We start from the raw sequence: 27411 nt of genomic DNA, 5'->3' as shown, positions 1-27411 counted from the left end.
ATCCAGCTTAAAATCAAGACATCTAGTTAGCATAAAACTCAAATAACAAATAACACGTAACTCTTCTCCCTTTCATTAGGAATCTGGAATACTACTGAGAAGCATGTTTGAAAGCAGAGCATAACAAAAATGATGGAAAAACATAATGGCATTATCAAAACGACAGTGTAAAATCCATAGAGTTGAAATCATTGTTTTGTGAAAGTGTACCATACAATGCCCTTTATTTCTGCTTTAGAAAGAATGAGATATGGGATGTGTTAAATTATTTTGCCACTAATTTGTTGGTCATGTAGTATGGTTTTCTGTGTATTGGACAGCTTCAGAAATCACATGTGATGAGTGGGATGCAGAAAATTGCATGAAAGGATAAAGCAAGCTTAAAAAATATGGATATACCTCTAAAACAGTGATATCATATAGAGAGGTAAATCAGGGCTGAAAATTGAGATGTCTACAAGGGATAGATTTCCCCTGGAATTCAGAAACACTTTTACATAGTTTACAAAAATTAAAGATGTCCAGTAGGCTGAAGTTGTTTTATAAATATATAAATACTTTAATAAAATAACAAATAAAAACAGGTAAGCTCTTTCCCAATGTATTTGCTTCTTCAGACCGTAAAATACGCATTCGAACAAACCATTTAAAAACAACCATTTGGCCAATCAAAATGAAAATATTAGTCATGTGATATGAATCAGTGATTTAGACCTCTTCTTTTTAAAGCAGGTTTTAAAGAGATAGCACTGTTTAGCACTGGAGACACATCTGCTCTAAAATCTAGGATCCATTTCAGCTCCAAAAATTCAGTTTCATTACTGACATCACTTTCTCTGATGTTAGTATTAAATTGCTGTAAGACTAAAAACTTAAATTTGTGAGTGTCATCAAAATCTAACACATGCTTAGCTAGTTCATTAGTAGATTTTCCATTCCTTATATCACCAACATGCTCCAGTAAGCACTCCCTAAGGGTATGATTTGTCTTCCCTATGTAGAACATTTCACATGCTATGCATTGTGCCATATAAACAAGATTACCACTGTTACAATCTGCATAAAAATGAAAACTGATGTCTTTAAAGGTCCTAGGATGAATAATAGTAGTAGTTGACCAAATAAATGTACATGCCTTACAGAACCTACAGGTATAAGTGCCTTGACGTTCAGATAGTATCCTAGAGGGCCTAGATTGTTTATAACATAGGTGTTGTTTTAAAGTTTTATTATTCCTAAAGACAACTGTGGAGTAACACCAATAACTTTGCTTATATTGTCATCTGTCATTAAAATTGGCCAATTCTTTTTCATATATCACATACAAAGTTAATATTATTGGAATACGTTAGAACCATTCTCTTTTTATCAAACTTATTGGTTAGCTGTGAATTAGTACATTGTGTCTCAGATTTCTTTGATAAATAAGGGATAACTCCTTTCATAGTGACTTCTTCTATGGCTCGGTCTATTACTCCCATACTATATCCCCTTTGCAGTAGTTCAATGTGTAAGGTGTCTAAGGCTCTGCTCAAAGATGAGGCATCAGTAGGTAAATGCATTAGTCTAAAAACTTGGTTCTTAACCACATTTCTAGCAATGTGTCGAGGATGCATGCTCGTATTATGTAAAATATTATTTTTCTTGCAAGTTTTCCTGTGCATACTAGTTAATAAGGTACGTAAATCATTAATGTTAATCATCATGTCCAAAAATTCAAGGCATGTCACAGAGCTATGCATAGTAAAACTAAGATAGGAAGTTGCGTTCTATAAATAATCAACAAACTGATCTAAAATATGGGAGGGCCCTTGCCAAACAAAAAAGATGTCATCTACAAAGCATCTGTAGAACTTCACATAATTACCAAATAAACTGTTAGAAAAAACAGACTGTTTCTCCCTTTGAGCAAGAACTAGGTTGGCATATGAGTTAACACATGCTGTTCCCATAGCCACCCCTAATTTCTGCAAAAAATAGTCAGTTTCAAATGAAAAGATGTTATTTTCCAAGATCATCTGTAATAAAGCACAAATAAGTTCTATTTTACAGTTCATAAATGTCATCTCCGATACAAGGAACATCCTGATATTGTCAACCCCTAAATCATTGGGCATGACTGTGTACAAAGAGTTTACATGTAGGGTTACAAGAATAACACCTTCTAAGCTATTGGAGTTTTTGGACCACTCAAACAAATCCTGAAGGAATTGTTTAGAGTCCTTCAGGATACTTACAACCAAGTCTAGGGGCCACTTCAACTGCTTGTCCACATAGATTGATAGTGGTTCTGTCAGCCACCATCTCCCTGACACAAATGTTTGAAGGGGTGCGTTGGCTGCATCTTTATAAACCTTAGGCCAGCCATATATCATAGTTATCAAGGGATGGTCCACTGTAAAATAAGTGTATAAATAATCTATCTGACCAGTTATTAATAGGTCATATAAATAGAAATTAATCCTATTAATGATGTGAGTAATTTGATATTTCTGTAATTTTAAATATACACCTTCGTCTGTTTTAACATAGCCATCATTTTGTCAGTATAGTCACTCTTGTCCAGCAAAACAGTCCCACCTCCTTTATTAGCCGGCCTGATGCTTAGTTGTTGCATCTTGGTTAGTTCCTGCGATGCTGTTGTTTCATTAATTGTTGGATTGTAAAATTCAGTCTCATTGGTTCTAGACATATAGCCAGCTCTTAAGTCTTTCTCACACATATTAATAAAAACTTCTACACCTGAAGAAAACTTTAGTGTGAACACACTAGGCTTCTTAAATACATTAAACATTTTTTTCCATTCTGGGAAAGTCACCCCCAACATTAATTTCCTAGCAAATAATCATAAATCTAACAGTACATCCGATAAATTAGCAGTAGTTGCTGGAATGAATGAAAGCCCTTTATTAAGGACTGCAGTTTGTTCTGATATAAGTGGGTAGGAGGATAAGTTAATAATCAAATTACTGCCTACCATTTCAATGAGTTCAGTCTCTTCCTTTTGGTTGGCATATTTGCTCTCATGTTTTGCTTCCCTTGCCTGCTGTATGAGCACCCTTTTCTTTTTCTTGCCTTATTGGGAGCACTTTCTCTAAAAAAAACTTGATCTCTAATTAAAACATTGTCATTTGAAGTAGTATTGCTCATGCAGTCAGGGCCTTGCCCTCTATAAGCCTTAGGTCTCACTACCAGCTCAACTTGAGTGTTTATCGTACATTCACTAGAACGAGAAGTTGTAGAAGGGAATGGCTGCATTATCTCTGCAGTTAACAGACTTATTTCATATTGCACCATTGAAATCACTTGAGGGACTTCTGTATTTGTGTCTACAGTTGAATCATAGCCTCTGCTACTGCTTACATCCATCCTAACATGCCCTCCTGATCAAACTAAGCTTGTCTGATGTGACACATTCACTGTGGATGGATCCAAAACCTCAGAATTGCTCTCGTTGTTCCTCATTGGTATATTTCCTCTAGGCCAGGAGAACACATTGCCCTTTTGAAAGTCATTGACATCTATTTGTCATTTTTTATGCTTGTCACTCTGTAATTTCTGCTTGTAGAGCGATACATTACAAAGCACTTCATCCAAAGGTTTAGTGTACATGTCAGCCTTATAGGCATCACTAATAGAAACAGTTCATCAATCTGGTTGGCCAGTGATTCTTCCTCAGGGTAGAAGAATCCATTCAATAGGTGCATATAGCTAAAGCTTAATTGTAAGTTCAGTACTTTTGCCAGCGCTTCAATAGTTTAGGGTAACTATCCATATAAGAGGGCATTTTAAATACACATATACCTCTGGTGACAATCTTATGATGTAGAGCTGCTTCCATGTAAAATCATTGCCATTGTAGTCTCTTGTACTTGTAGAGCTTGTTTTCCAGTACTCTGAGTGACATGCGAAAATATTCATGTTGTATACTTCATTAGTAGCATCTGCAGGAATCTCAATGACCAGGATAATGTCAATGAAAGGATTAACAGTTATATTCATTATTGAGGTTAGCTCCTTTTTGGCAGAACAACTCATAGGCATGTTCAGAAGATCATTGTCTGTCAATCTAGTGGTATTATGATTATGATTGCAACCCAGCTCTATGTCTAAGCTTTCAGCCATCGGTCCTGTAGTAACTGCCAAAGCCAAAATATAATTATAAAAAGATGTATACCCGGACAAATCCAGAAGTAATATAGTATACAAAAATCAAAGATTTGCAGTATGCAGAAGTTGTATAAATATGTGAATATTTCAATAAAATAACAAATAAGAACAGGTAAGCGCTTTTGCAATGTACTTGCTTCTTCAGACCGTAAAATACGCATTCAAACAAACCATTTAAAAACAACCATTTGGCCAATCAAAATGAAAATATTAGTCATGTGATATGAATCAGTGATTTAGACCTCTTCTTTTTAAAGCAGGTTTTAAAAAGATAGCACTGTTTATCCCTGGAGACACATCTGCTCTAAAATCTAGGATCCATTTCAGCTCCAAAAATTCATTTTCATTACTGACATCACTTTCTCTGATGTTAGTATTAAATTGCTGTAGGACTTAAAACTTAAATTTGTGAGTGCCATCAAAATCTAACACATGCTAAGCTAGTGCATTAGTAGGTTTTCCATTCCTTATATCACCAACATGCTCCAGTATGCGCTCCCTAAGGGTACGATTTGTCTTCCCTATGTAGAACTTTTCACATGCTATGCATTGTGCCATATAAACAAGATTACTACTGTTACAATCTGCATAAAATGAAAACTGATGTCTTTAAAGGTCCTAGGATGAATAATAGTAGTAGCTGACCAAATACATCTACATGCCTTACAAGAACTACAGGCATAAGTGTCTTGACATTCAGACTGTATCCTAGAGGGCATAGATTGTTTATAACATAGGCGTTGTTTTAAAGTTTTATTATTCCAAAAAACAAACTGCAGAGTATCACCGATAAATTTGCTTATATTGTCATCCATCATTAAAATTGGCCAATTATTTTTAATAATATCACATACAAAGTTAATATTACAGGAATAAGTTAGAACCATTCTGTTTTTATCAAACTTATTGGTTAGCTGTGAATTAGTATGTTGTGTCTCAATTTCTTAGAAAAATAAGGGATAACTCCTTTCATAGTGACTTCTCCTATGGCCCGCTCTATTACTCCTATACTATATCCTCTTTGCAGTAGTTCAGTGTGTAAGGTGTCTAAGACTGTGCTCAAAGATGAGGCCTCAGTTTGTAAACCCATTATAACCACATTTCTTGCAATGTGTTGGGAATGCATGCACGTACTAATTCACAGCTAACCAATAAGTTTGATAAAAAGAGAATGGTTCTAACTTATTCCAGTAATATTAACTTTGTATGTGATATTATGAAAAAGAATTGGCCAATTTTAATGACGGATGACAATATGAGCAAAGTTATTGGTGATACTCTGCAGTTTGTCTTTAGGAATAATAAAACTTTAAAACAACGCCTATGTTATAAACAATCTAGGCCCTCTAGGATACAATCTGAACTTCAAGGCACTTATGCCTGTAGGTCTTGTAAGGCATGTAAATTTATTTGGTCAACTACTACTATTATTCATCCTAGGACCTTTAAAGACAGTTTTCATTTTTATGCAGATTGTAACAGTGGTAATCTTGTTTATATGGCACAATGCATAGCATGTGAGAAGTTCTACATAGGGAAGACAAATTGTACCCTTAGGGAGCACATACTGGAGCATGTTGGTGATATTAGGAATGGAAAACCTACTAATGAACTAGCTAAGCATGTGTTAGATTTTGATGACACTCACAAATTTAAGTTTTTAGGCCTACAGCAATTTAATGCTAACATCAGAGAAAGTGATGTCAGCAATGAAACTGAATTTTTGGAGCTGAAATGGATCCTAGATTTTAGAGCAGATGTGTCTCCAGGGCTAAACAGTGCTATCTCTTTAATACCTGCTTTAAAAATGAGAGGTCTAACACATAAGTAATATTTCCATTTTGATTGGCCAAATGTTTGTTTTTAAATGATTTGTTTGAATGTGTATTTTATGGTTTGAAGAAGCAGATACATCGCAAAAGCGCTTACCTGTTTTTATTTGTTATTTTATTAAAGTATTTATATATTTATACAACAACTTCAGCCTACTGGACATCTTTGACTTTTGTTTACTATATTACTTCTGGATTTGTCCTGGTCCTGGTACAATTCTTTTCATAATTCTATTTTGGCTTTGGCAGTTATTACCGGACAGATGGCTGAAAGCTTGGACATAGAGCTGGGTTACAATCCTAATGGTGGTAATACCACTAGATCGATAAACAATGATCTTCTGAACATGCCAGTGACTTGTTCTGCCAAAACGGAACTAACTTCACTAATGAAAATAACTGTTAATCCTTTCATTAACATTATCCTGGTCAGTGAGATTCCTGCAGATGCTACTAATGAAGTATACAACATGAGTACTTTTCACATGTCACTCAGAGTACTGGAAGACAAGCTCTACAAGTACAAAAGACTACAATGGAAGCAGCTCTACATCATAAAATTGTCCCCAGAGGGCTATGTGTACTTAAAATGCTCTCTTATGGGGATAGTTACCCTGAATTATTGACGTGCTGGCAAGTATTGAACTTACAATTGAGCTTTAGCAATATGCACCTATTGAATGAATTCTTCTACCCTGAGGAAGAATCATTGGCCAGCCAGATTAATGAACTCATTCTATCTATTAGTGATGCCTATAAGGCTGACATGTACACTAAACTTTTGGAGAAAGTGCTTTGTAATGTATCGCTTTACAAACGGAAATTACAGATTGACAAGCATAAAAAATTACAAAGAGATGTCAAGGACTTTCAAAAGGGCAATGTGTTCTCTTGGCCTAGACAAAATATACCAATGAGAACAATGAGAGAAATCTGAGGTTTTGGATCCACCCACAGCAAATACATCATGTCAGATAGGCTTAGGTCTATCAGGAGGGTGTGATAGGATGTATGTAAGCAGGAGCAGAGGCTTTGATTCAACAGTAGATATGAATACAGCAGTCCCTCAAGTGATTTCAATGGAGCAACATGAAATAAGTCCATTAACTGCAGAGATAATCCAGCCATCCCCTTCTACAACTGCTCATTGTAGTGAATGTATGATAAACACTCAAGCTGACCTGGAAGTGAGACATATGGCTTATAGAGGGCAAGGCCCTGACTGTATGAGCAATACTACTTCAAATGACAGTCTTTTAATTAAAGATCAAGTATTTTTAGAGAATGTGCTCCCAATAAGACAAGTAAAAAGAAAAGGGCGCTCACACAGCAAGCAAGGGTGGCAGAGCGGATACACTGACCAAATGGAAGGGATTGAACTCATTGAAACAGTAGGCAGTAATTTGATTTTTAACTTATCCTCCTACCCACTTACATCAGAACAAACTGCAGTCCTTAATAAAGGGCTTTAATTTATTCCAGCAACTACTACTAATTTAACAGCTGTACTGTTAGATTTACGATTATTTGCTAGGAGGTTAATGTTGGGGTGACTTTCCCAGAAGGGAATGAAATGTTTAATGTATCTAAGAAGCCTAGTGTTTTCACACCAAAGTGTTCTTCAGCTGTAGAAGCATTTATTAATATGTGTGAGAAAGACTTAAGAGCTGGCTATATGTCTAGAAGCTATGAGTCTGAATTTTACAATCTAACAATTAATGAAACAACAGCATTGAATGAACTAACCAAGATGCAACAGCTAAGCATCAGGCTGGCTAATAAAGGAGGTGGGATTGTTTTGCTGGACAAAAGTAACTATACTGACAAAATGATGGCTATGTTAACAGACAAAGGTGTATATTTAAAATTACAGAAATATCAAATTACTGGTATCATTAATAGGGTTAATTTCTATTTATATGACCTATTAATGAAAGGTCAGATAGATTATGATTTACACTAATTTTACAGTGGACCATTTCTTGATACCTATGATATATGGCTTTTCAAAGGTTCATAAAGATGCAGCCAATCCACCCCTTCGATCAATTGTGTCAGGGAGGAAGTGGCTGACAGAACCACTATCAATCTATGTGGAAAAGCAGTTGAAGCAGCCCCTAGACTTGGTTGTATCATGAAGGACTCTAAACAATTCCTTCAGGATTTGTTTCAGTAGTCCAATAAGTCCAGTAGCTTGGAAGGTGTTATTCTTGTAACCCTAGATGTAAACTCTTTGTTCACAGTCATCCCCAATGATTTAGGGGTTGACAATATCAGGATGCTCCTTGTATCTGAGACGACATTTATGAACTCTAAAATAGAACTTAATTGTGCTTTATTACAGATGATCTTGAAAAATAACACCTTTTCCTTTAAAACTGACTATTTCTTGCAGAAATTAGGGGTGGCTATGGGAATAGCATGTGCTAACTCATATGCCAACCTAGTTATTGCTCAGTGGGAGAAATAGTCTGTTTTTTCTAACATTTTATTTGGTAATTATGTGAAGTTCTACAGACGCTTTGTAGATGATATCTTTTTTGTTTGGTAAGCGCCCTCCCATATTTTAGATCAGTTTGTTGATTATTTACAGAACACGACTTACTATCTTAGTTTACTATGCATAGCTCTGTGACATGCATTGAATTTTTGGACATAATGATTAGCATTAATGATTTAGGTACCTTATCAACTAGTACATATAGGAAACTCTGCAAGAAAAATAATATTATACATAATACGAGCATGCATCCCTGACTCATTGCTAGAAATGTGGTTAAGAACCAAGTTTTTGGACTAATGAATTTACATACTAATGCCTCATCTTTGAGCAGAGCCTTAGACACCTTATGCATTGAACTACTGCAAAGGGGATATAGTGTAGGACTAATAGAACGGGCCATAGAAGAAGTCACTATGAAAGACGATATCCCTTATTTTTCTAAGAAATCTGAGACACAACGCACTAATTCACAGCTAACCAATAAGTTTGATGAAAGCAGAATAGTTTGAACATATTCCAGTAATATTAACTTTGTATGTGATATTATGAAAAAGAATTGGCCAATTTTAATGACGGATGACAATATAAGCAAAGTTATTGGTGACACTCCGCAGTTTGTCTTTAGGAATAATAAAACTATAAAACAATGCCTATGTTATAAATAATCTAGGCCCTCTAGGATACAATCTGAATGCCAAGGCACTTATATCTGTAGGTCTTGTAAGGCATGTAGATTTATTTGGGCAACTACTAAGATTATTCATCCTAGGACCTTTAAAGACATCAGTTTTCATTTTTAAGCAGATTGTAACAGCGGTAATCTTATTTATATGGCACAATGCATAGCATGTGAAATGTTCTACATAGGGAAGACAAATCGTACCCTTAGGGAGTGCATACTGGAGCATATTGGTGATATAAGGAATGGAAAACCTACTAATGCACTAGCTAAGCATGTGTTAGATTTTGATGACACTCACAAATTTAAGCTTTTAGTCCTGCAATAATTTAATACTAACATCAGAGAAGGTGATGTCAGTAATGAAACTGAATTTTTGGAGCTAAAATGGATCCTAGACTTTAGAGTAGATGTGTCTCTAGGGCTAAATAGTGCTATCTCTTTAAAACCTGCTTTAAAAAGAAGAGGTCTAAATCACTGATTCATATCACATGACTAATATTTTCATTTTGATTGGCCAAATGGTTGTTTTTAAATGGTTTGTTTGAATGTGTATTTTATGGTCTGAAGAAGCAAATACATTGCGAAACCGCTCACCTGTTTTTATTTGTTATTTTATTAAAGTATTTATATATTTATACAACTTCAGCTTACTGGACATCTTTGATTTTTGTATACTATATTACTTCTGGATTTGTCCTGGTCCTGGTACGCTTCTTTTTAAAATTACTTTTACACAGTTGTCCTACTAATTGGCAAAAGACAATTGGCTGCAATTTTGAATAACGTAATGACTTTGGCCAATGTGTTACAGTCACTAACAGACAAATCGGAAAACTGAACAGCATGAAAGTGAGGAGGAGATACAAAAAGGGATGATGAAGAGGAGGTCATAAGAGAGGTAAAGGAGCAATTTCTGCATGGAGGCATTAGCAAAATAAAAAAGTGAAAAAAATCTATTATATGGCATTTCAGGAAGTAGTACAAGCACAGGAGACCTGTTAGAGCCTCAGCAGACATGCACTCCTCAGATCCTGTGGAGATTCAATGCTCATAATTCAAACAAGTAGTCCAAGTGTTGCCTGCTTCTTCTGCTTTGAACGCCATGAAAAAAAAAACATCCCTTCCTTTCCCTTTTTCCATGTTAATCAGTTGCTGTAGAAAACTAATGCTAGGCTTAAGGAACGTTTGGTTTCCCACTGTTTGTGGTTTGATTCTCTCACTCCACATTTTCCTCCTGCATACCTCTTAGCATAATAGTTGTGGACAAACCCAAAAATAATTGTTGGGACTGGTCCAAAATCATGGACAGATTTTATGTGCAGCACCTACAAACATAGAATATTGTTTGAATAACTGCTTTACATGTTCATGCATTTCCCAAAGGAACTTCAGTCATCAGTGATTTGACAGAAAACCATTTATTTTATGATGACTATAACAAAATGATGAGGCAAAAATCTTGACATTCTGTGAAACTGTAGACAGATAAGCCACAGCAAGCACAGTTATCATCACAAACTACCATTCACCAACTTGACATACCTCAACTCTAAGTTGAAGAGCAGAAACAATAAATAATAAAACAAAAGTCAATCTCTCTGAGTCTCCAGGCATAAGGCGCATGTAAAGACTGGCATGGTGGAGTATTGGAGCCTGTCCATTGCAAGTCTTGCAAGATCCCTATGAGGGTGAGGGAAGACAGCATTTTGAAACATATTGCAATGTGATGGTACCATTGCAACAACACACAAGCAAAACATCATGATGAGACCAGTGTTTCCTTGCCCATGTCAATACAGCAAATTATCTGTCCACTGAATGAATCAGAATGTCCACACTGCAAGGAGACTCAACATCACCCCTCCTAGTGTCTTCCAGCAGAGCCCAATCCATTCAGCAAACCATCATGTCAGAGCTGCCCAGAATGTTGTCCAACAAGGGATAGGGGGACATAATAAGGAGATTTATCATATATATCTCTCTGTCTAGCTACATATATCTATATATATCTATATATATATATCTATATATATATATATATATATATGTTTTGAATATTCTGAGCTTTAGTTATGTGTTGTTAGCACTATATACTAGGGAAGTTATGAGTGTCACTATTGCCATCCCACATAGATCGGCACACAAAAAGAAGAGGATCCTCCCTATGTGGAAGAGTGGATTCTTTGCCATCTGTGAAGCTGATGTCTGTGTACCAGCCCCTGCCTGAGGTAGTGGGTGAGAAGGAGTGGTAAAACCTGAGAGAAATTCCATAACAGAGCTAAGCATCACTGCCCAAGTTATGCTGCCTGTCCAGAAACTGTACATTGGGGAATATGGCCTGTGGTATATGCAAACTTCAAACATAACCTTCTGGGCTCTTTCTTCTCAGGAAAATGTGCCTCAAGGATCTCTAGTACAAGCCTTTAGCACAGGTGATGCACTATTTGATAGGACTGGGAGTTTTATAAAACTCTCCATTTTTCTTTGAATGGAGTCAGACATGTACTTAAACTAAATGGTATTTCACCCAAGTGCAATATCATTTTAGATAAATAAATTATTAGCCACATACCTCTTATTCCATGAAGAATGGAGGGTTAAAAAAATTCCCAAACCCTATTGCACAGTACTTCACCTGTGCTAATGTATCTCTGAATCCTAGTGTTGGAGATTAAAGCCAGCTAATGTAACGGAAGAAGTAAGCAAGTACTGTGCTGTTCCACACTTTGCAAGGAACACAGTACTCTGAGTTGCATGTAGTATTTAGGAACAGCAGAGATTAACAGTGGAGCTACAGTTACAAAGTGATCTATTTGAATCTTACAATACGAACACAGTTTTGGCAATTTCCATGATAAAAACACCATACTCCTGTAGACATTACATCATGACACTTATGGATGCAAAAGTGACAAATAGTTTTCATTTTTTTTCTGTTTTTTTTTCTAGGTACTTTTTGCTTTCTGCTTGCCATTCATCAAACCTGTCAGACTCAAGCCCATTTCATCTCTAGCATTGAAGAGTCCTTAGATGTACTGTTATGTGTGCCATACAAACTAGCCATTATTCACTCAGACATTTTGGAATTTGGGCTCTCACTGGTATCCCAGCAATGAGACCAATTTTGTAATTTCCTAAGCTGTCCTCTTGGTGAGTGGGATAGTCTACTCATATCTCAGAGTGGGCTCACAATACCATCCTACTAATTGTCCACAGCCATGTGTACTTGCTTGTAAGGGCAACCACCAGGTGACGGCTTGGTGAGCGACAAGCCGACTTTCAGGATATCCATTGCAATGCCACTGTCTCCTCTGTGAAATTGTGGGTATGTGCATAGTGCCCCCCCTTAATTTCCCTACAGTATAGGCATGCCCACTCTCCCTTGCCAATGCTGTCAAGTGCCCAAGTCACTAATCAAGCTCAACCTACCTGAAGTCATAGTCTGGACTTTATTCCTTTACATTCCATTTTAACAATACACTGTCCACTGTCATTTAAACCCCTACCTCTTATATTATAAACTTACCAAATCAAAATAACGTCTGCTATGGATTTTAGGCTATGCAAAAAACATAAGAAGAAATCAATGTTAACAACTTTTATTATTTGTATGTTCCTCACCATTTGAGTGCAAATGTAAGAAAGTTATTAAATGTAATATGAGGTCAAGTGGCTTAACCTTATAACTTGAGTGAACTAACATGGGAGGTAAGCAGTGTGCTGTACCAAATGTAGGAGACATTGTAGTGTACTGTATGCAGCCAATGCAGATTTTAAAAATGACAGAAACTAACTGTAAAGACATATTCAGCCATGCAGACCTGGCATTGCTCTACCAATTGAACCAGCATCTATTTTAACATAAGGAAAGAAAAGTAACTAGAAGGTATATGGCTAAACAGCATAACTAGTGTGTGTGACGCTTGGTTTACCCATGGCTGGCATGGATTTATTGTGAAGTAGAAGTCTGATTGATCACACAAACAAGAAAAAAAGCCAACTATGGGTAAACAAGATTTAACCACACCCAGAAGAAGATTATTTCTGTAATACAAAAAAAAAAATATTTAATAAATTAAATGCCATACTTACTTCAAGCATGGTTTTGAAATTTGAAACATTTTTATGCAGTGTCTTCTCACCATCTCTTGTGGCTTGAGATGGTTTCCTAATGTAACATCCATGTATTGGATATATACATGCTGATGCTTGTACAACATGCGTGCACTATTCACCAATCCCTGTGTTTAGCCTCAGATTCCCTCTGTACATTCTGTACCTTTCTTTTCAATAATACATACATGTTATGTTTTCATTCCCACTGAATACTAATTTCAGGTCTGAACCTAAAATTTCACTTTTCCACTAATTCTATAAGCTCAAGGTTGTTACAGATTCTGTGCATGTGTTTATGGCATGGTGGCTGCCAAAATCCTTGGCTTATTCATCCTACCTTCTTGAAAATTTTGCTTAACTTGAAAATTTTCGCACATGCCTCTGCTACCATTCTTGGCCAACATGGTAGCTTTACATGAACCACACTAAAAGATTTCCTCTAACTCTTCATTAAAAGTATTTAACCATTTTTAATCAGTAATTGAAATGAAGATGCTGATATCCCCAAACTGGTGTACTATAACCACCCACCAGTGAATAAATAATCAATCAATCAATCATGAAAAGCTGTAAAGTAATTGAATATTGCAGCAAGAAGTTCATAATCACAGGATCTAGCAACTTGGAAGTTTTCTTGAATTTTTATAGCCTATGAACTCATGACAAATCCCAGTCAAAAGCATAGATTGCATGTGTGATGACCTGTAATGTCACTTACAGAAACATTATTTTAGAAACCACATGACTTCAGAATTGTGTACCCTAGTATCCTGAATTAATTAAATATAATATCTTTCACACAAAAATTAAAGTTTGCAACTTTACATTTTTTGAGGAGTTTGATGACCTGATTATTCACTGATGATAAAATATGGAAATGCTCATGTATCACTAGTTGGAAATTGATAAAGAGCTTTCAATAAAAACATCCTCTTAATTATTTCTCAGGGTATCCCCACATTTAGTCATAATTTTGTTTTTCTTTAGTGATTTCACATTTTCTTTGGGTAATGCTGAATTTACAATGGGCACACTAAGTGATCTGTCCAATCAGCATGCACATTTTAAATAACAATAGTTTTTTTTTTTGTTTGTACAATAAAGGATACAGCACTCACATGGAGCATGTATGTGGTATGATAAAGGAAGAACATGGACAGTTTGTATTCACCTTAGGTGACTATTGACAAGGACTTGTCAATAAATATTCAGCAATCTGGAAATGCATTTTTAAAGGCAGGAAGAAATACAAAATAATAACATGGAGTATTTAATGAAAATAGTAAATAGCACCAATTTTGTAAAGATCTGATTATATGAGATGTTTTAATAATCTTTCTTCATGCTCTTACCTGACTATAGAGATGGAATTAAGTGTGCTGCAAGCAAGATATCTGGTATTACTTATTACATGCTTATTATTTTACATTTATATCTATGACTCCTTTATAACAGCACCTAAGAACTGTAACTTGCACTCACTAAAAGCTTTCTCACTTAAATAAGTGACTAAAACATTCATCTCCTATCTCCTACATATCCTTAATACCCATGCTAGTATCATTAGGAAAAGGATCAAGGCTAGTCCAGACCCCCTGCTGAATCCTGAAATAAAAAAATGTATTGGACATGGACAGATAGAGCATGGAAATAGTGGCACATTTGACCACACACCTACCTCCTACTAAACATGCAGAGAATTAAGTAACAACAAATGAAACTAGTCCAGATGGATAAAAAAAATATTTCATTAACCTATGAGAATATTGAGTCAGGAATAATATGTTTTGATCAACCATTAATAAACTCCTCAAGAAAAGGTAAAAACACCCAGCCTACTTCCCTAACAAATGACACTGACCAAAATATAGCATCCACATTTAACTTCCATTTCATTAATGCAGCTTCATCATTACCCCACAAAGAACACCACCTACAAGTCAAGTGCATACTTCCATACCTCTAACAGTTTTTCTGCTTTTACTCTGCACCCAGTCTCCACTAAATATACCCCAAAACTCCTCAATAAATGAAACCTACTACCCTATCAGCTGAATACCTACATCTTCCAGCCAAATGCATAACCTATCTTGTCTCTGTCCTCATCAATACAACCATCTCAGAATCTCAGATCCCTACCCCATTGAAAAAAAAGCATATACCATCCTGCTTCAAAAAGATGGTAAGGCCATTTACCTATCTAAATTTTGACATATAGCCATTTCCCTTGACATTGAAAAAAATCTTTGAATTATGCATAAATTCGCTACTGCTGTGATACCTCTTAAATATCAACCTGCTTTCAACCCTCACAGCATAGCTTTCTTCCAAATCACAGCAAAACAACAGCACTCCAGACCTTCTTAGATGCAGTTAATCAATTTGGAAACCAATGTAAGCCTCTTCTATTTTCCTTGATCTTTCAAAAGATTTCAACACCATTTCCTACATAATACTGCTAAATACCATTACTCTCAGTGTCTCCACTTAAACCAGTTCACCAGTTACTTATTGAATATAATTCAATGTATCACATAAGAATTTGCAGTCTCAACTTACTTGTCTATGTCACTTGGGAGTGCCACAAGGCTACATTTTTGGTCCCTTATTGTGTAAACTCTTTATATATAATCTACATACACCATCTGACAAGGCGATACTCATGCAGTACATAGATGACTCCAAATTCATTTGCTCTGTCTCCTTCCTTCCAGAGTGACAAGACATCACAAAATAGTATTTCTCTTCTCTGCAGAAGTAGTTCACATACTCCCACTTATTGCCCATTGCCAAGGAAACTAAACTAACGTTCTTCACCCCCAAATCTCTCAGAGATTCACAGAATAATTTCCACATTTATTCCTCAAACAATATCTTGCTCAAAATTGTCACCCAAACCAAACTCCTAGGAGTCGTCATTAAGTTCAAATTTAACATTCATATTTAAAAAGCAATAAATGCACCACAGACGAGATCTTCTCTAAAGAACAACATGCTATCTGATAGCATAAGCCCCACTCCAGAAAAAAAAACACAGCAGCAACAAATCTACTGCCAGGTATATTGTACTACAACAGTCCTTACAACTATTTAAACCTCACTAAGCTAAACTAATTATAACAAGGATATTGAAAATAGTTAAATTTGTTGTCAATCTGCATACTAAAACTCATCATTGCAATGCCCTATGAACCATGAACTGGCTTGAATTTCCTAAACACTTGACTTTCTCACAACTAAAAGTTGCAAATAATCTTTATACCTTGAAAAATGTCCAGCAATAACTCTAATGAAAGAATGGCAGAATCCTGGACCTCTGCATTCTAAAGATAAATACCTTACCTCCTTACAAAAATCTTTCAAAAATTGCTGGGGTACCCTATAATCCACAATCATGGTCAAAGCATGAATTCCTTATCCTTAACTATTAGATAACTAGCAAGTAATTAAAGTGTGTCTTAAATCCCATCTGCCAGACACTGCTATGTGCTTGCTCATTTCCTTCTGACTAGAAATTCCTTACACTCATCATGATCTATTAATATCGATACTGCTAATAATGCTACTCACCATAATCACCTCCTGTTCTCTCCAGAATGCCTGTATAACAATAAATGAATTATTTTCTCTGCTTCCAGAAGTAGTTTGTATCCTCTCCTTTGCACTATATTTCCTTTGAACTCCCTTATGTTTTTTTTTTTTACTTTTCTTTTTTGTATGTATACTGAAAATATTGCACACACACACACACACACACACACACACACACACACACACACACACACACACACACACACACACACACACACACACACACACACACACACACACACACACACACACACAGTATTTCTCTTCTCTATATATATGCATAAATATAGATATGTGCGTGTGTAGTATTTAATCTCCTTAACACCATTTAGTTACCTACAAGCTGCTCTGCTTTATCACATTTTTTCAGCATAATGTGTGAATTACTACTGTGATCTTATACATTGCAGCTCATCTCCCAATTTCACTGCTGAAAAGGGGTCTTTCATGGCCTAGTCAGACTTTCTTGATGAACAAATGCTAATAAACTAATGTGAATAAATAATAATAAACAAAGATCAAAACAAGCAATAAATATAGGCAGAAGTACTAAAAGTTGGGGACGTTTCCTTTTATATGGGTAGGCAGCAACGCAAAATGCCTAGCTGTTTTGTTATTTCAAATGTATATTGCATGGATGTCCTGAACATGATACCCAGGATCTAATTGTACCTCTACATACATGAATGATCCTGAGCTGCCATTGCCTGGGAAAGAAAATGCATGGAAATTAATGTTTACCTTAAGACTATGTATGCATTTGGTCATGTACATGTTAAGGTAGTTTCTCAGTGGATAGCTAAGACAACACCCTTTAAGCTATTCTTTTAGGAAGGCACATGGGCTAAGCTGAAACTTTATATTATGACAGCAGCCTGATCAACATGTAAGGGTCTATATCTTGGAATGTACACAGTGGTATTTGTAGTACATAGATACCTGCTAGTGGACATGGATGACCCCACAAAAAGAATGGGTTTGGATGTACCAGAAATGGAAGCAGACTGAATCACATTACCAGGCTGGTATCACAGGTCACGTACTGCTCATTTGAAACAATGGCATGCAGTAGTCTGTATTGCTGATGCTCTACCAAATGAAAGAGGAATTTCTCCTAATCCATTGAAGAATTTAGTGCCATTTGCAACTGCCTACACAATCAAACAGGAAAAAAGAGGTTGTGCTGTCAGACTATAGAAAGGTAGGCACGAGGGCCTTTACTGATTTACAAAACAGAATTTAGGGGATTTTGATCATGAAGGAGATAACACTGCAGTTCAAAGTATAATTGCCATTGGTATGAGCTCTACATAGGATAGAGCTGGGCAGTGAGGAAATGGAGATAATAAAGGATAAGAACAGCTATAACATTATAGCAAAAAGCATAGCATAATCCACCATGGACAGTGCTCATGTTATGTTAAAAGCAGTAGGGAAACAGTCTGACACTGCAGCTAATAGATGCAAAATCTAGGAAGGATTCAAACCTTTTTCTAAGAATGCAGTTGAACCAATGCATTTCTGGAATAGTGCATGCTGATAACAGCTGTGAGGGATGGCGGGTATATTGTAAATGACTATTGAAAGGCTTATGGTTGTGAATGAATGAGCCTGAGGCACAAAGCATGGAGCTATCTGCTTGGAGGAGAAAGGTCATGCTAAAAGAATGACTAGAGGACCTCTTTGGAAAAGAATAATGCCTGAGGCCTAAATTTTGAGGGTGAAATCTAAAAGAGATCATGAGTTAAACATAAGGAATACAAAATGGATCAACCAAGTGGCCAGTGTAGTTAAGACGTATGCTGTTTTGCACTGAAAGAATCCTAAGGAAATTGTGAGGAAGCCATAGCACCACCACTGCCTTACTCTCCTAACTAACACTATCCTTCAGCATAAAAACAATGGCTATCTCTCCTCTGCTACTTTCCTAGACCTATCTAAAGCATTTGACATGGTCCCACACAAACAACTTATCTCTGTCCTCAATAACCTATCCTTCTCACAATCAGTCACCAACTGGTTTCAGAGTTACCTGTCTGACCACCAACAATCCATTGTATGGCAGAATGACATATCTCCCCAACTACCTGTCTCCATAGGGGTTCCCCAAGGATCTATCCTTGGACCCCTACTCTTCTCTATTTTCACAAATAATCTAGCCTCTGCCATCACACATGGCACACTCATACAATACGCAGATGACTCAACCATCATCTGCTCAGCCCAGTCCCTACCCAAACTGCAAAAAGTCACACAGGAAGCCTTTTCCTCTGTTGAAACTTGGTTATCCGATGCCCAATTAATACTCAACCCAAACAAAACTAAACTACTCATCTTCCAACCCACCAAACATACTCAAAACAACTCTCACTTTAACATCACAGCAAAAGACAACACCACTATATACCCAACTGAACACACCAAATTGCTAGGAGTGGAAATAAACAAAAATTTGACATTGACATATCCATATACATAAAAAAAGTCCACAAAAAAACTAGGAGCGTTATACAGAAATAAGCATCCTCTCACCAAAGCAGCAAAGATTTCAATAGCAAATTCCCACCTTATCTCCACCCTATTTTATGCCTCTCAAATATATACCAACCTAAGGCAATGCGATCTAAACAAGCTAGAGACCTGCTACAACAAAATTGCCAAATTCGCCACAGGGGCATCCTACTAGTCACCACTGTCTCTCACTTGCTGAAATGGGCTGGCTTGAACTCCCTCACCTCCTTCAATGGTATCAACTCTCACTCACCCACAAACTAGTAAACCATCCACTAAATGTCCCATCCCTCCAGAATCTACTCCAACCCTATCGCACCACCAGACCACTAAGATTCAGCAACAAAAATCACTTGCAGATCACTAAAGCCAGTAACTCTGCTGGTGAAGCACTATTCTCTTGCACCATAGCCAAATTATGGAACTCCCTCCCACCCACAATTACCTCCGTACCATCATGCACCCACTTCAAAACTTTACTAAAAACGCACCTAAAACATGCTGGCTATGCCCTTGCAACTCTCACTCTAATATCACCCACCCCATCCAACCACTACCTTTCGTTCCACTCCACTAACTACCTTGATTATAGCAAGCTCAGATGCTCATAAGCCTAGTACTTATTATACAGCAGGAACTTATTATTGTAACATTTGTTAATGTCTGTTATGTACTTCACAGATAAAGATTCTAGCTGTCTACTGATGCCCTATGTTCTTCATCTGTAAATATGCTGTAAGTAATTGCTATGTAAATTGTTAATTGCTATGTAATCCAATGTAACTACTGTCAGTTTATTTTAACTGTGGAGCTTTTCTCCCCGGGCCTCCGCTGAAAATGGACCTACGTCCAGTCGGACACTCCCAGTCAACAAATATAAATAAATAAAATAAATAAATAAATAAATAAATAAGGAAATATCCAGGAGAGGGCTGAAGCAATACTTTATTGCAGTGTAAGAGCAGGAAAGTAAAGAACAGACTCTAAGCTAGCTAGATAGCTAAGGGAACCTTGTCTTTCATTCTCTTGGTTAGGAAATAATGAAGTATTTCAAGCTGAGATTCATATTTGCTATGATATATACCAGTAAGAGCTTTATATTCAATGACTGGCTTAATAAAGCAAGACTACAGGAAAAATGAGACATCTTTGGATTTTGAGGGCATACCTTTGATAATTAACTGAGACATGAAAAAAAAAAGATTTTCTCACTGCAACAGACACATGATGAATAAAGGACAGTTCATTGTCAATGAAAGTGCCTAGATCTCTCATGAAAGTATCAGCCTTAAGTGGGGGTCCATTTATGGAAGAACCAGTTGTAAGAAAATGGACAAAATGACTATTAGCTAGTGCTGGTGCCTCCCCTACTCCTACTACCCTTTAGACTGAACATCTTTCACCCTGGTCTGGGGATGCCAACCTGAGGTCACAGTTGGTGGAGTATTTATTCATCTTTATGGGGGGGAACAGGAGATTAATGCATCTTGATGACAATCCTCTGCTCCTAACCTCAGGAAATGTTATATTTCCTGAGAGTTTCCCAATGATACACATGCAGTAATATAAACACTCTCACATGGGCATTCCTTCCCTTCAGCCCTTCCAACACATACTTATGCTATAATAATGCCCCTGCAACAGTTTCTGCTATAGTGTGGTGTAGTGCCATAAAACTTAAAAACCTGCATCCTTCCACCAAGATAGGTGAGCTAGCTGTAAAATGTTCATCCCATCTCCCTGACAAACTCTCCAGCTTCTCAGGTTGCAAGTCAATTTTGGCTGACCACAGTTACAGGTTGATGTCCTGGATCTGTGCTTGTAGACCAACTAAGTAACATTTTCTGCCTTAAATCTTAGGCCCTGGTGAGGACCCCAAGTGCTAACTCTTACCTATCCTTCATATAGAACATGATAACAGATGTAGGCTACCTGTTGTGGAGTAGGTCCCCTTATTGTCTCTCCAAACCCAGTAGAGTGGCAGTTCCTTCCAGAGACCAACAAGTAAAAAAAAAATGGAAAGCCTTTTTGTTTGAAGTAGTCCACTGATGAATTTCTGTAGTCATTTTGCAGACAGATAGCTAATCAGAGTAGAATGTACAAGTTCTCAAATTCAAGTAATAAATGTGTGAACCAATGCTTCCTTGAGTTTGAAATTATCCAGTTTATTCAAGATAATGAGTGCTTTTGTCTATTAGACTTCATCAAATATAGTGTTTCCTAATGAAAAAGGCTTTCTTAAGGAAACCTAATGAGTTGTCACTGCAGGCTCAATCCTTCTCAGTTCCAATTAAGATTATGATACAGAATTGGAACTGCCTAGACATGGTAAGGCCTTGCTGTCTCTAATTATGGTGGCTGACAAAAAACAATTACTAGAAAATGGAAATCAGAATTTAAACCGACTATATTAGAGGTAGTGAATATACTAACAGAGATAAAACAACTGGAATTGAGATCTTTAATAAAAGGTAGGAGCAAACTGCATAAGAAAAAAATGGGAATTGTGGGAACAATACATACAGGGGAGGAATGAGGTTTAAAAAAAAGGCAGGACTTAAATGAGCTATGTACTGTTTAACTGAAAATGGGTAGATTATAAGTGATGTATAATGTTTGCAAATGGGACTGTGTCAGTATGGTTTGTGATGCAAAATGCTTGCAACTAGGATTATGTCGGTGTGGTTTGTTTTCATTTCTATGAATGTATGATTGCTTATGTCATAAGTGATGGTTTAATAAGGATGTTTCTTGTTTAAAAAGAAAGGGACAGGAATTGAACAATTTATGTGATGTTGCTTAGGTTATATGATATATAGCAATATATGTGAAGCATATTGTTTGTTAATTTTAACTTGTTAATACAGTTTGATTACTTTTATATAAATATAAATGTGCCTATGTCATAAGTGATAATTCAATAAAGGTGTCTAAAGAATAAAAATAAAGACCAGACAAATAAACCAATCAGTTCTGAACCTCGGTCCCTAAAATAGTTCAGCTTGGTCCTTATGTTCTCATTTTTTTTTCTTGTGTTTTTCTTTGTCCGTCCTCCTTGAGTCTTATGAAGGAAGACATCCCTTCAGAATAAATATCTTTTTCCTATCTTCTAAGGTCCTTATACCAAAACATTTACATATTTCACAATGTTATTTATGTGATCTGGCTCCAGGCACACTACACATAAGCTCTTGAGTGGGATCTTGCAACCACATTGATTATAGTTACAAAAGGCAGAGCTTTTTTTCATTTCCAACAGTAGCTTCCCCCATCTTCCTCTCCCAGTCTCTGTCTCTTTTTTGAAAGGCCTATCTTGGAAGACAGGGAAAAAATGATTTAGAAATGGTGTGAAAAGACTGAATTTTTTCAAAAAAAAAAACTTTAATAAAATGCAAAGAAACTATTTTGATAACAATTTATGTCCAAGCAATATAGAAACCCACAGAAGAGATAGAATTTCCAACATGCCTGTTTGAACTGCAATCAATTGTATCCAACAAGAATGGTGATAATAAAGATGACAAAGCCAGTCAGAAGGCTAAAACACAGTTTTAATCTAAAAATCTTAAAAGTAACAAATCCACTTGGTTAAGCGCTTTCATCTACATTAAGATATCCTCAGAACCAAGACAAATAGTGAGGTAAAAACTTTTAAATACAGTACAAAGACACACCCATTTGAAACCTTCAATAGAATGTTTAATTGGTTGATTGGTTCTTTGTCATCTTTATTATTGGAATTGTTTCACAGCCTGGATACTTGTGGATTTACTTTGGCAATAAGAATGGTGACAAATGAGATCTGAGTGAGCAGGAAGTGGTGCTGCATTGTGGGAGGTGCAGAAGGCTGTCAAGGTAAAGGAAAGAGCCGTTTTCCATATTGATATGCCTGGCCATGACCAGTCCTAGCTGTGAAATGGATGGACTGGATAATCTAAGATAAAATATTTTTATCTGAAATTTTGACATCATTCTCAGAGAAGACAAAATACTGCTCTAGGCAAGGCCTTGCCTACCTTGGACATATGAATAAAGACCTCAACTATATTTCTCTTTCTGTTTCTCTCTCTCTGTATATAAATATATATAACAGATATCTATCTGTTTATATCTATGTGTGTGTGTGTGTGTGCGTGTGTGTGTGTGTGTGTGTGTGTGTGTGTGTGTGTGTGTGTGTGTGTGTGTGTGTGTGTGTGTGTGTGTGTGTGTGTGTGTGTGTGTATATATATATCACACACACACACACACACACACACACACACACACACACACACACACACACACACATATAAAAACTACAAAAACATTAAGTTCGTTCAGTGTATCGATAGAAATTTCCCAAGGCGTTAACAGTAATGGGTAAATTAAGCACATGTAAAGATTCATGTAACGATTCAAAAAAGAATGAGGGAGGAAAGAGATAAAGGATAAATGTAGCAGCATTATATCACCATTGGACATGTTGGTGGAACAGAACTGCATGTGACACATGGAGGACAGGAACAGGCATGGTCAGCAATGTAGGGGTTAAGACTAACATCAGGTAACATAACTCCAGAAATACAAGTGCACATTTGTAGTGTGTTATAGATCAGATCTCTGTGGCAGAAGCTGTTGAAGGTTTCTGGAACAACACGAAAAAGGTTTGTTGAATGGCAAGGACAACGGCAGTGAGCTATCACCAATATTAATGCAGGGCATACAGACAAGGGCCCATTATTAACATTGATACACACTCATATAATAAATGTATATAAGACCTGCACTTAAAGGCTTGATTTGGGAAAATCGTTCTGTTTTGTATGAATGAAACATCACTATCATGTATCATGACCAGTGTAAAAATAGTTTTATATTTTCATTGTATGTTGTTTTTACCATTAATAATACATTTGTTTTGCATTTTGTTTGGCTACCCATAGGCTGGTGCTACATTAGCTATATGTAACTGTTTTAAGCAAAAATTAAAACTGATATGCTCAGCATTGTATTTGTGCACTATTTATTACTGACAAGTTCAAAAGTAAACACGTTTTTCTTCTTTAACAGGCTAACTGGTGAGATTGGTACAGATGCCACTGTGTATGTACAGTCCTCAAGCTCTGCTGCTGGAATGGTCACTAGAGGATCTGGTGGAGGTCTCAGCCTGGGAGGAGGTGGTGGTCAATCTGCTGCAGGAAGAGTCACTGGATTTGGATCGACAAGTTTAGGAGGGAGTGGAACAAGAGATATTGCAAGTTCGAGCAGTATACGCAGTGGATTAAGTGGAGGGCCAGTCTCAAAGCCAAAGGCAGCCATCATTATGACTATTGAGACAGGGCATTCTATCATTCGATAGCATACAAGCTGCATACCATTTCTGAATCTCACTTCTTCACTATATTTTAACAGTAAAGTAGTCTGTACTATGTAATCTATGTATTACAATGGAGAGTGACAGTTAAAGTTGGTAATGTCAGTATGAGAGTTACAAGAACTAAGGTGTTCTCTATAGCAGCTAAATCAATCTGTAATGCAGTATATTGTTTAGGTAGCTATAAAGCCAACAAAGGTATAGCAATGTACCTGGTTGTTAACTGCAGTGGATATTGTCAAGAATGTACACAATCTAGCATTATCGCATGACAAATTACATTAACCGTCATTAAACAGACATGTTCCCTGAATGCAGCCTGCTGCAATTGGCAATCTTTGTTGTCTACATGCATTCCATCTCCTATATGTGAATGTAGCATTCCCTACTGTATGTCTGTTATGGTCGCAGAAAGATTTTTCATACTTTATTCTGCTATTAGCAACACAATGTTTAAAAATAATCTATTGATCATATTGATTTTAGTATGAAGAGAGAAATTATAAATTGTCTTGGATGAAGAGAGAAATTATAAATTGTCTTGTATTACCTTGTTTAACTGCCATAAAAGAAGCTAGTTTATAATCTGGCAAAACTTTGTGACACAAAATATGAAAAATAAAGCGTAAATTACTATCTTTTTTCCACTGAAGAATCCTGCTGGTCAGTGACACAGAGGTATGATATGAGCTAGTTTTCATCTGTCTGGCCATTGTCCAGAGGAATGTGTGTGGAGCTAACAGTTACATTTTTGAGGACCGGCTTTCTCTATCATTCCTGTAAGGTAAAGGGCAACACTGGGTTTGGTGCTGACTGCTCCTAATGAAAAATAAAACAACAAAAAGTGGCCAGGTGATCTCAGTTTGAATATAAAAGGCAATATATGCATGCATGTGAGGGCTTGTGTATGTGATTTGGTAACTTTTCTGTGTAAACATCTTTTGGAAGAGGATAAACAAAAAAAAAATGACATGACTACAGTAAGGCAGAATATTTCACTAACTGATGCAGATTCAATCATTTATCAGTAGGTAAATGATAATGTCCAATGAAAAGATAAATAGCAAATGATCAAGTATGGACAGGGGATAGCATTAATATTTTTAGTGTTCACTGGATAAAAAACTTGACAGAAGGTAGCAGAAATTTAGATTGACATTCATCCAGGCCATAATAACAAATGGAATTCAAGATAATGTTTTCTAAGAAAAAAGTAAAAACACACATTAATAAACCTGGTCCCTGCTTTTATTTATTAATTTGTATATACATTTTGTTCCAGTGGAAGTCTAAGCCTAACATTTTGCACACCATTTTATCACACGTTTTATGAAAATGTCTTAAAATTGCATCATAACCTAACCTTTACCAAGCTAAGTGAATATGTTTAAATATTATTTCAGTAAATAAATCATTTGGCTCAATTTTAAAATTAACATTTGAATGCAAAATACTGATGTTATCTCAGTTAAAAGTCATATGTTGGCACAAGTATGTTCTTGACTTCATTGATACAAACTGATGTGCTAAATATAAATACCACACAGTTAGATCTGAAAATTGGAGCACAAAGCGAAATTAATAGCCTTCTCGTAAAGCTTTATGTTTAGCAATGCTTCAACTAGTTTTAGACATCCTGATGCAGTTAAAGTCTAAAGCAATTTCTTTGTATCTATGGCCATTGTTTTCTCAAAATATCAATGTTGTTTTATAGTGCAACATGGGAACGAAACATTTCTTCCACCACATGTTGTATTCCTTATAAATTCCAAAATATAACAAAGAAGAAAACCAGTCCAATGATTAAAGGATTCTACTATACTTTTAAAGCCTGCCTTAAAGACAAGACCATTGCATCATTAATGGGAAGGTCTCTGATTGGTTGAATTTTTTTTTAAATGATTGAATTGTTAATTCTTTTTTATGTTAGGATCTGAAGAAGCACTATTGTGAAAGCGCTTATCCTGTTGTTCTATTAAACAAGAGTTCTGTTTTTACATTGAGTTCAAGATTTTTATGGCTAGAACCTTGGTGGACATACTAAGTTACTTTGAAATTCCAAAATATGCATGTTAATTCATATGATAGAAAACAATGTATAAATTGTAATGAAGAAATTAAAGACACAGATAAAAGTTTTAATCAGTGGCTATTTGTTTAAGTGAGATGGAAGCTCAACCTTGAATAAAAATATTTGGTTTAGCTGCTATTCTTGAATAAAAAAATAATGTACCCAAATATTTTTCCCTAATATGTTGTGGTTTTGTTTATAAAAAAATACAATAAACAATGTAAACCAGTGATCCCTTTCTAGTCCCTCAATGCCTAACCTGAATACAAATGGATTGAGGAAGAAGTATCACTAAACTAATTAGGCAAACCAAAAATGTAATCAATTAGAAGACATGCAGATCCATCCTATGAATGCATACTACTATCTAACATAAAGGACTAGACTTTTCTAGTAATACAAATTTTAGTAAAAAAAAGGATACGTTCCTTATTGGTAGATCTGCAAACCAAATTACCTAAGTAATGTCTTTATACATATTGAACTTTTCCATAATAACTGATTGTATCCTTTAAAAATTCAAATTAGCATCAATCAGATTTGCCTTGACTTATCTATTAGCATAGAAATTAACATAAAAGG

General features: G+C 36.1%; 1 protein-coding gene across 1 annotated transcript in view; it reads left to right on the top strand.

Moving 5' to 3' along the window:
• LOC122811779 (keratin, type II cytoskeletal cochleal-like) overlaps nucleotides 1-26017 on the top strand; it is a 328300-nt gene extending 302283 nt beyond the window's left edge. The window contains exon 8 of the mRNA XM_044083839.1: nucleotides 24455-26017. Coding sequence (XP_043939774.1) covers nucleotides 24455-24743 — 289 coding nt within the window. The 3' untranslated portion in view covers nucleotides 24744-26017. The remainder of the gene's footprint in view (nucleotides 1-24454) is intronic.
• Nucleotides 26018-27411: the final 1394 nt, after the last annotated feature.

Source organism: Protopterus annectens, chromosome 9.part0 (genome assembly GCF_019279795.1).
Source record: "Protopterus annectens isolate FY-2018-M chromosome 9.part0, PAN1.0, whole genome shotgun sequence".
Classification (NCBI taxonomy): Eukaryota; Metazoa; Chordata; order Ceratodontiformes; family Protopteridae; genus Protopterus; species Protopterus annectens.
Note: the sequence above shows the minus strand (reverse complement) of the source record. Positions and strands in the feature narration are given on the sequence as shown.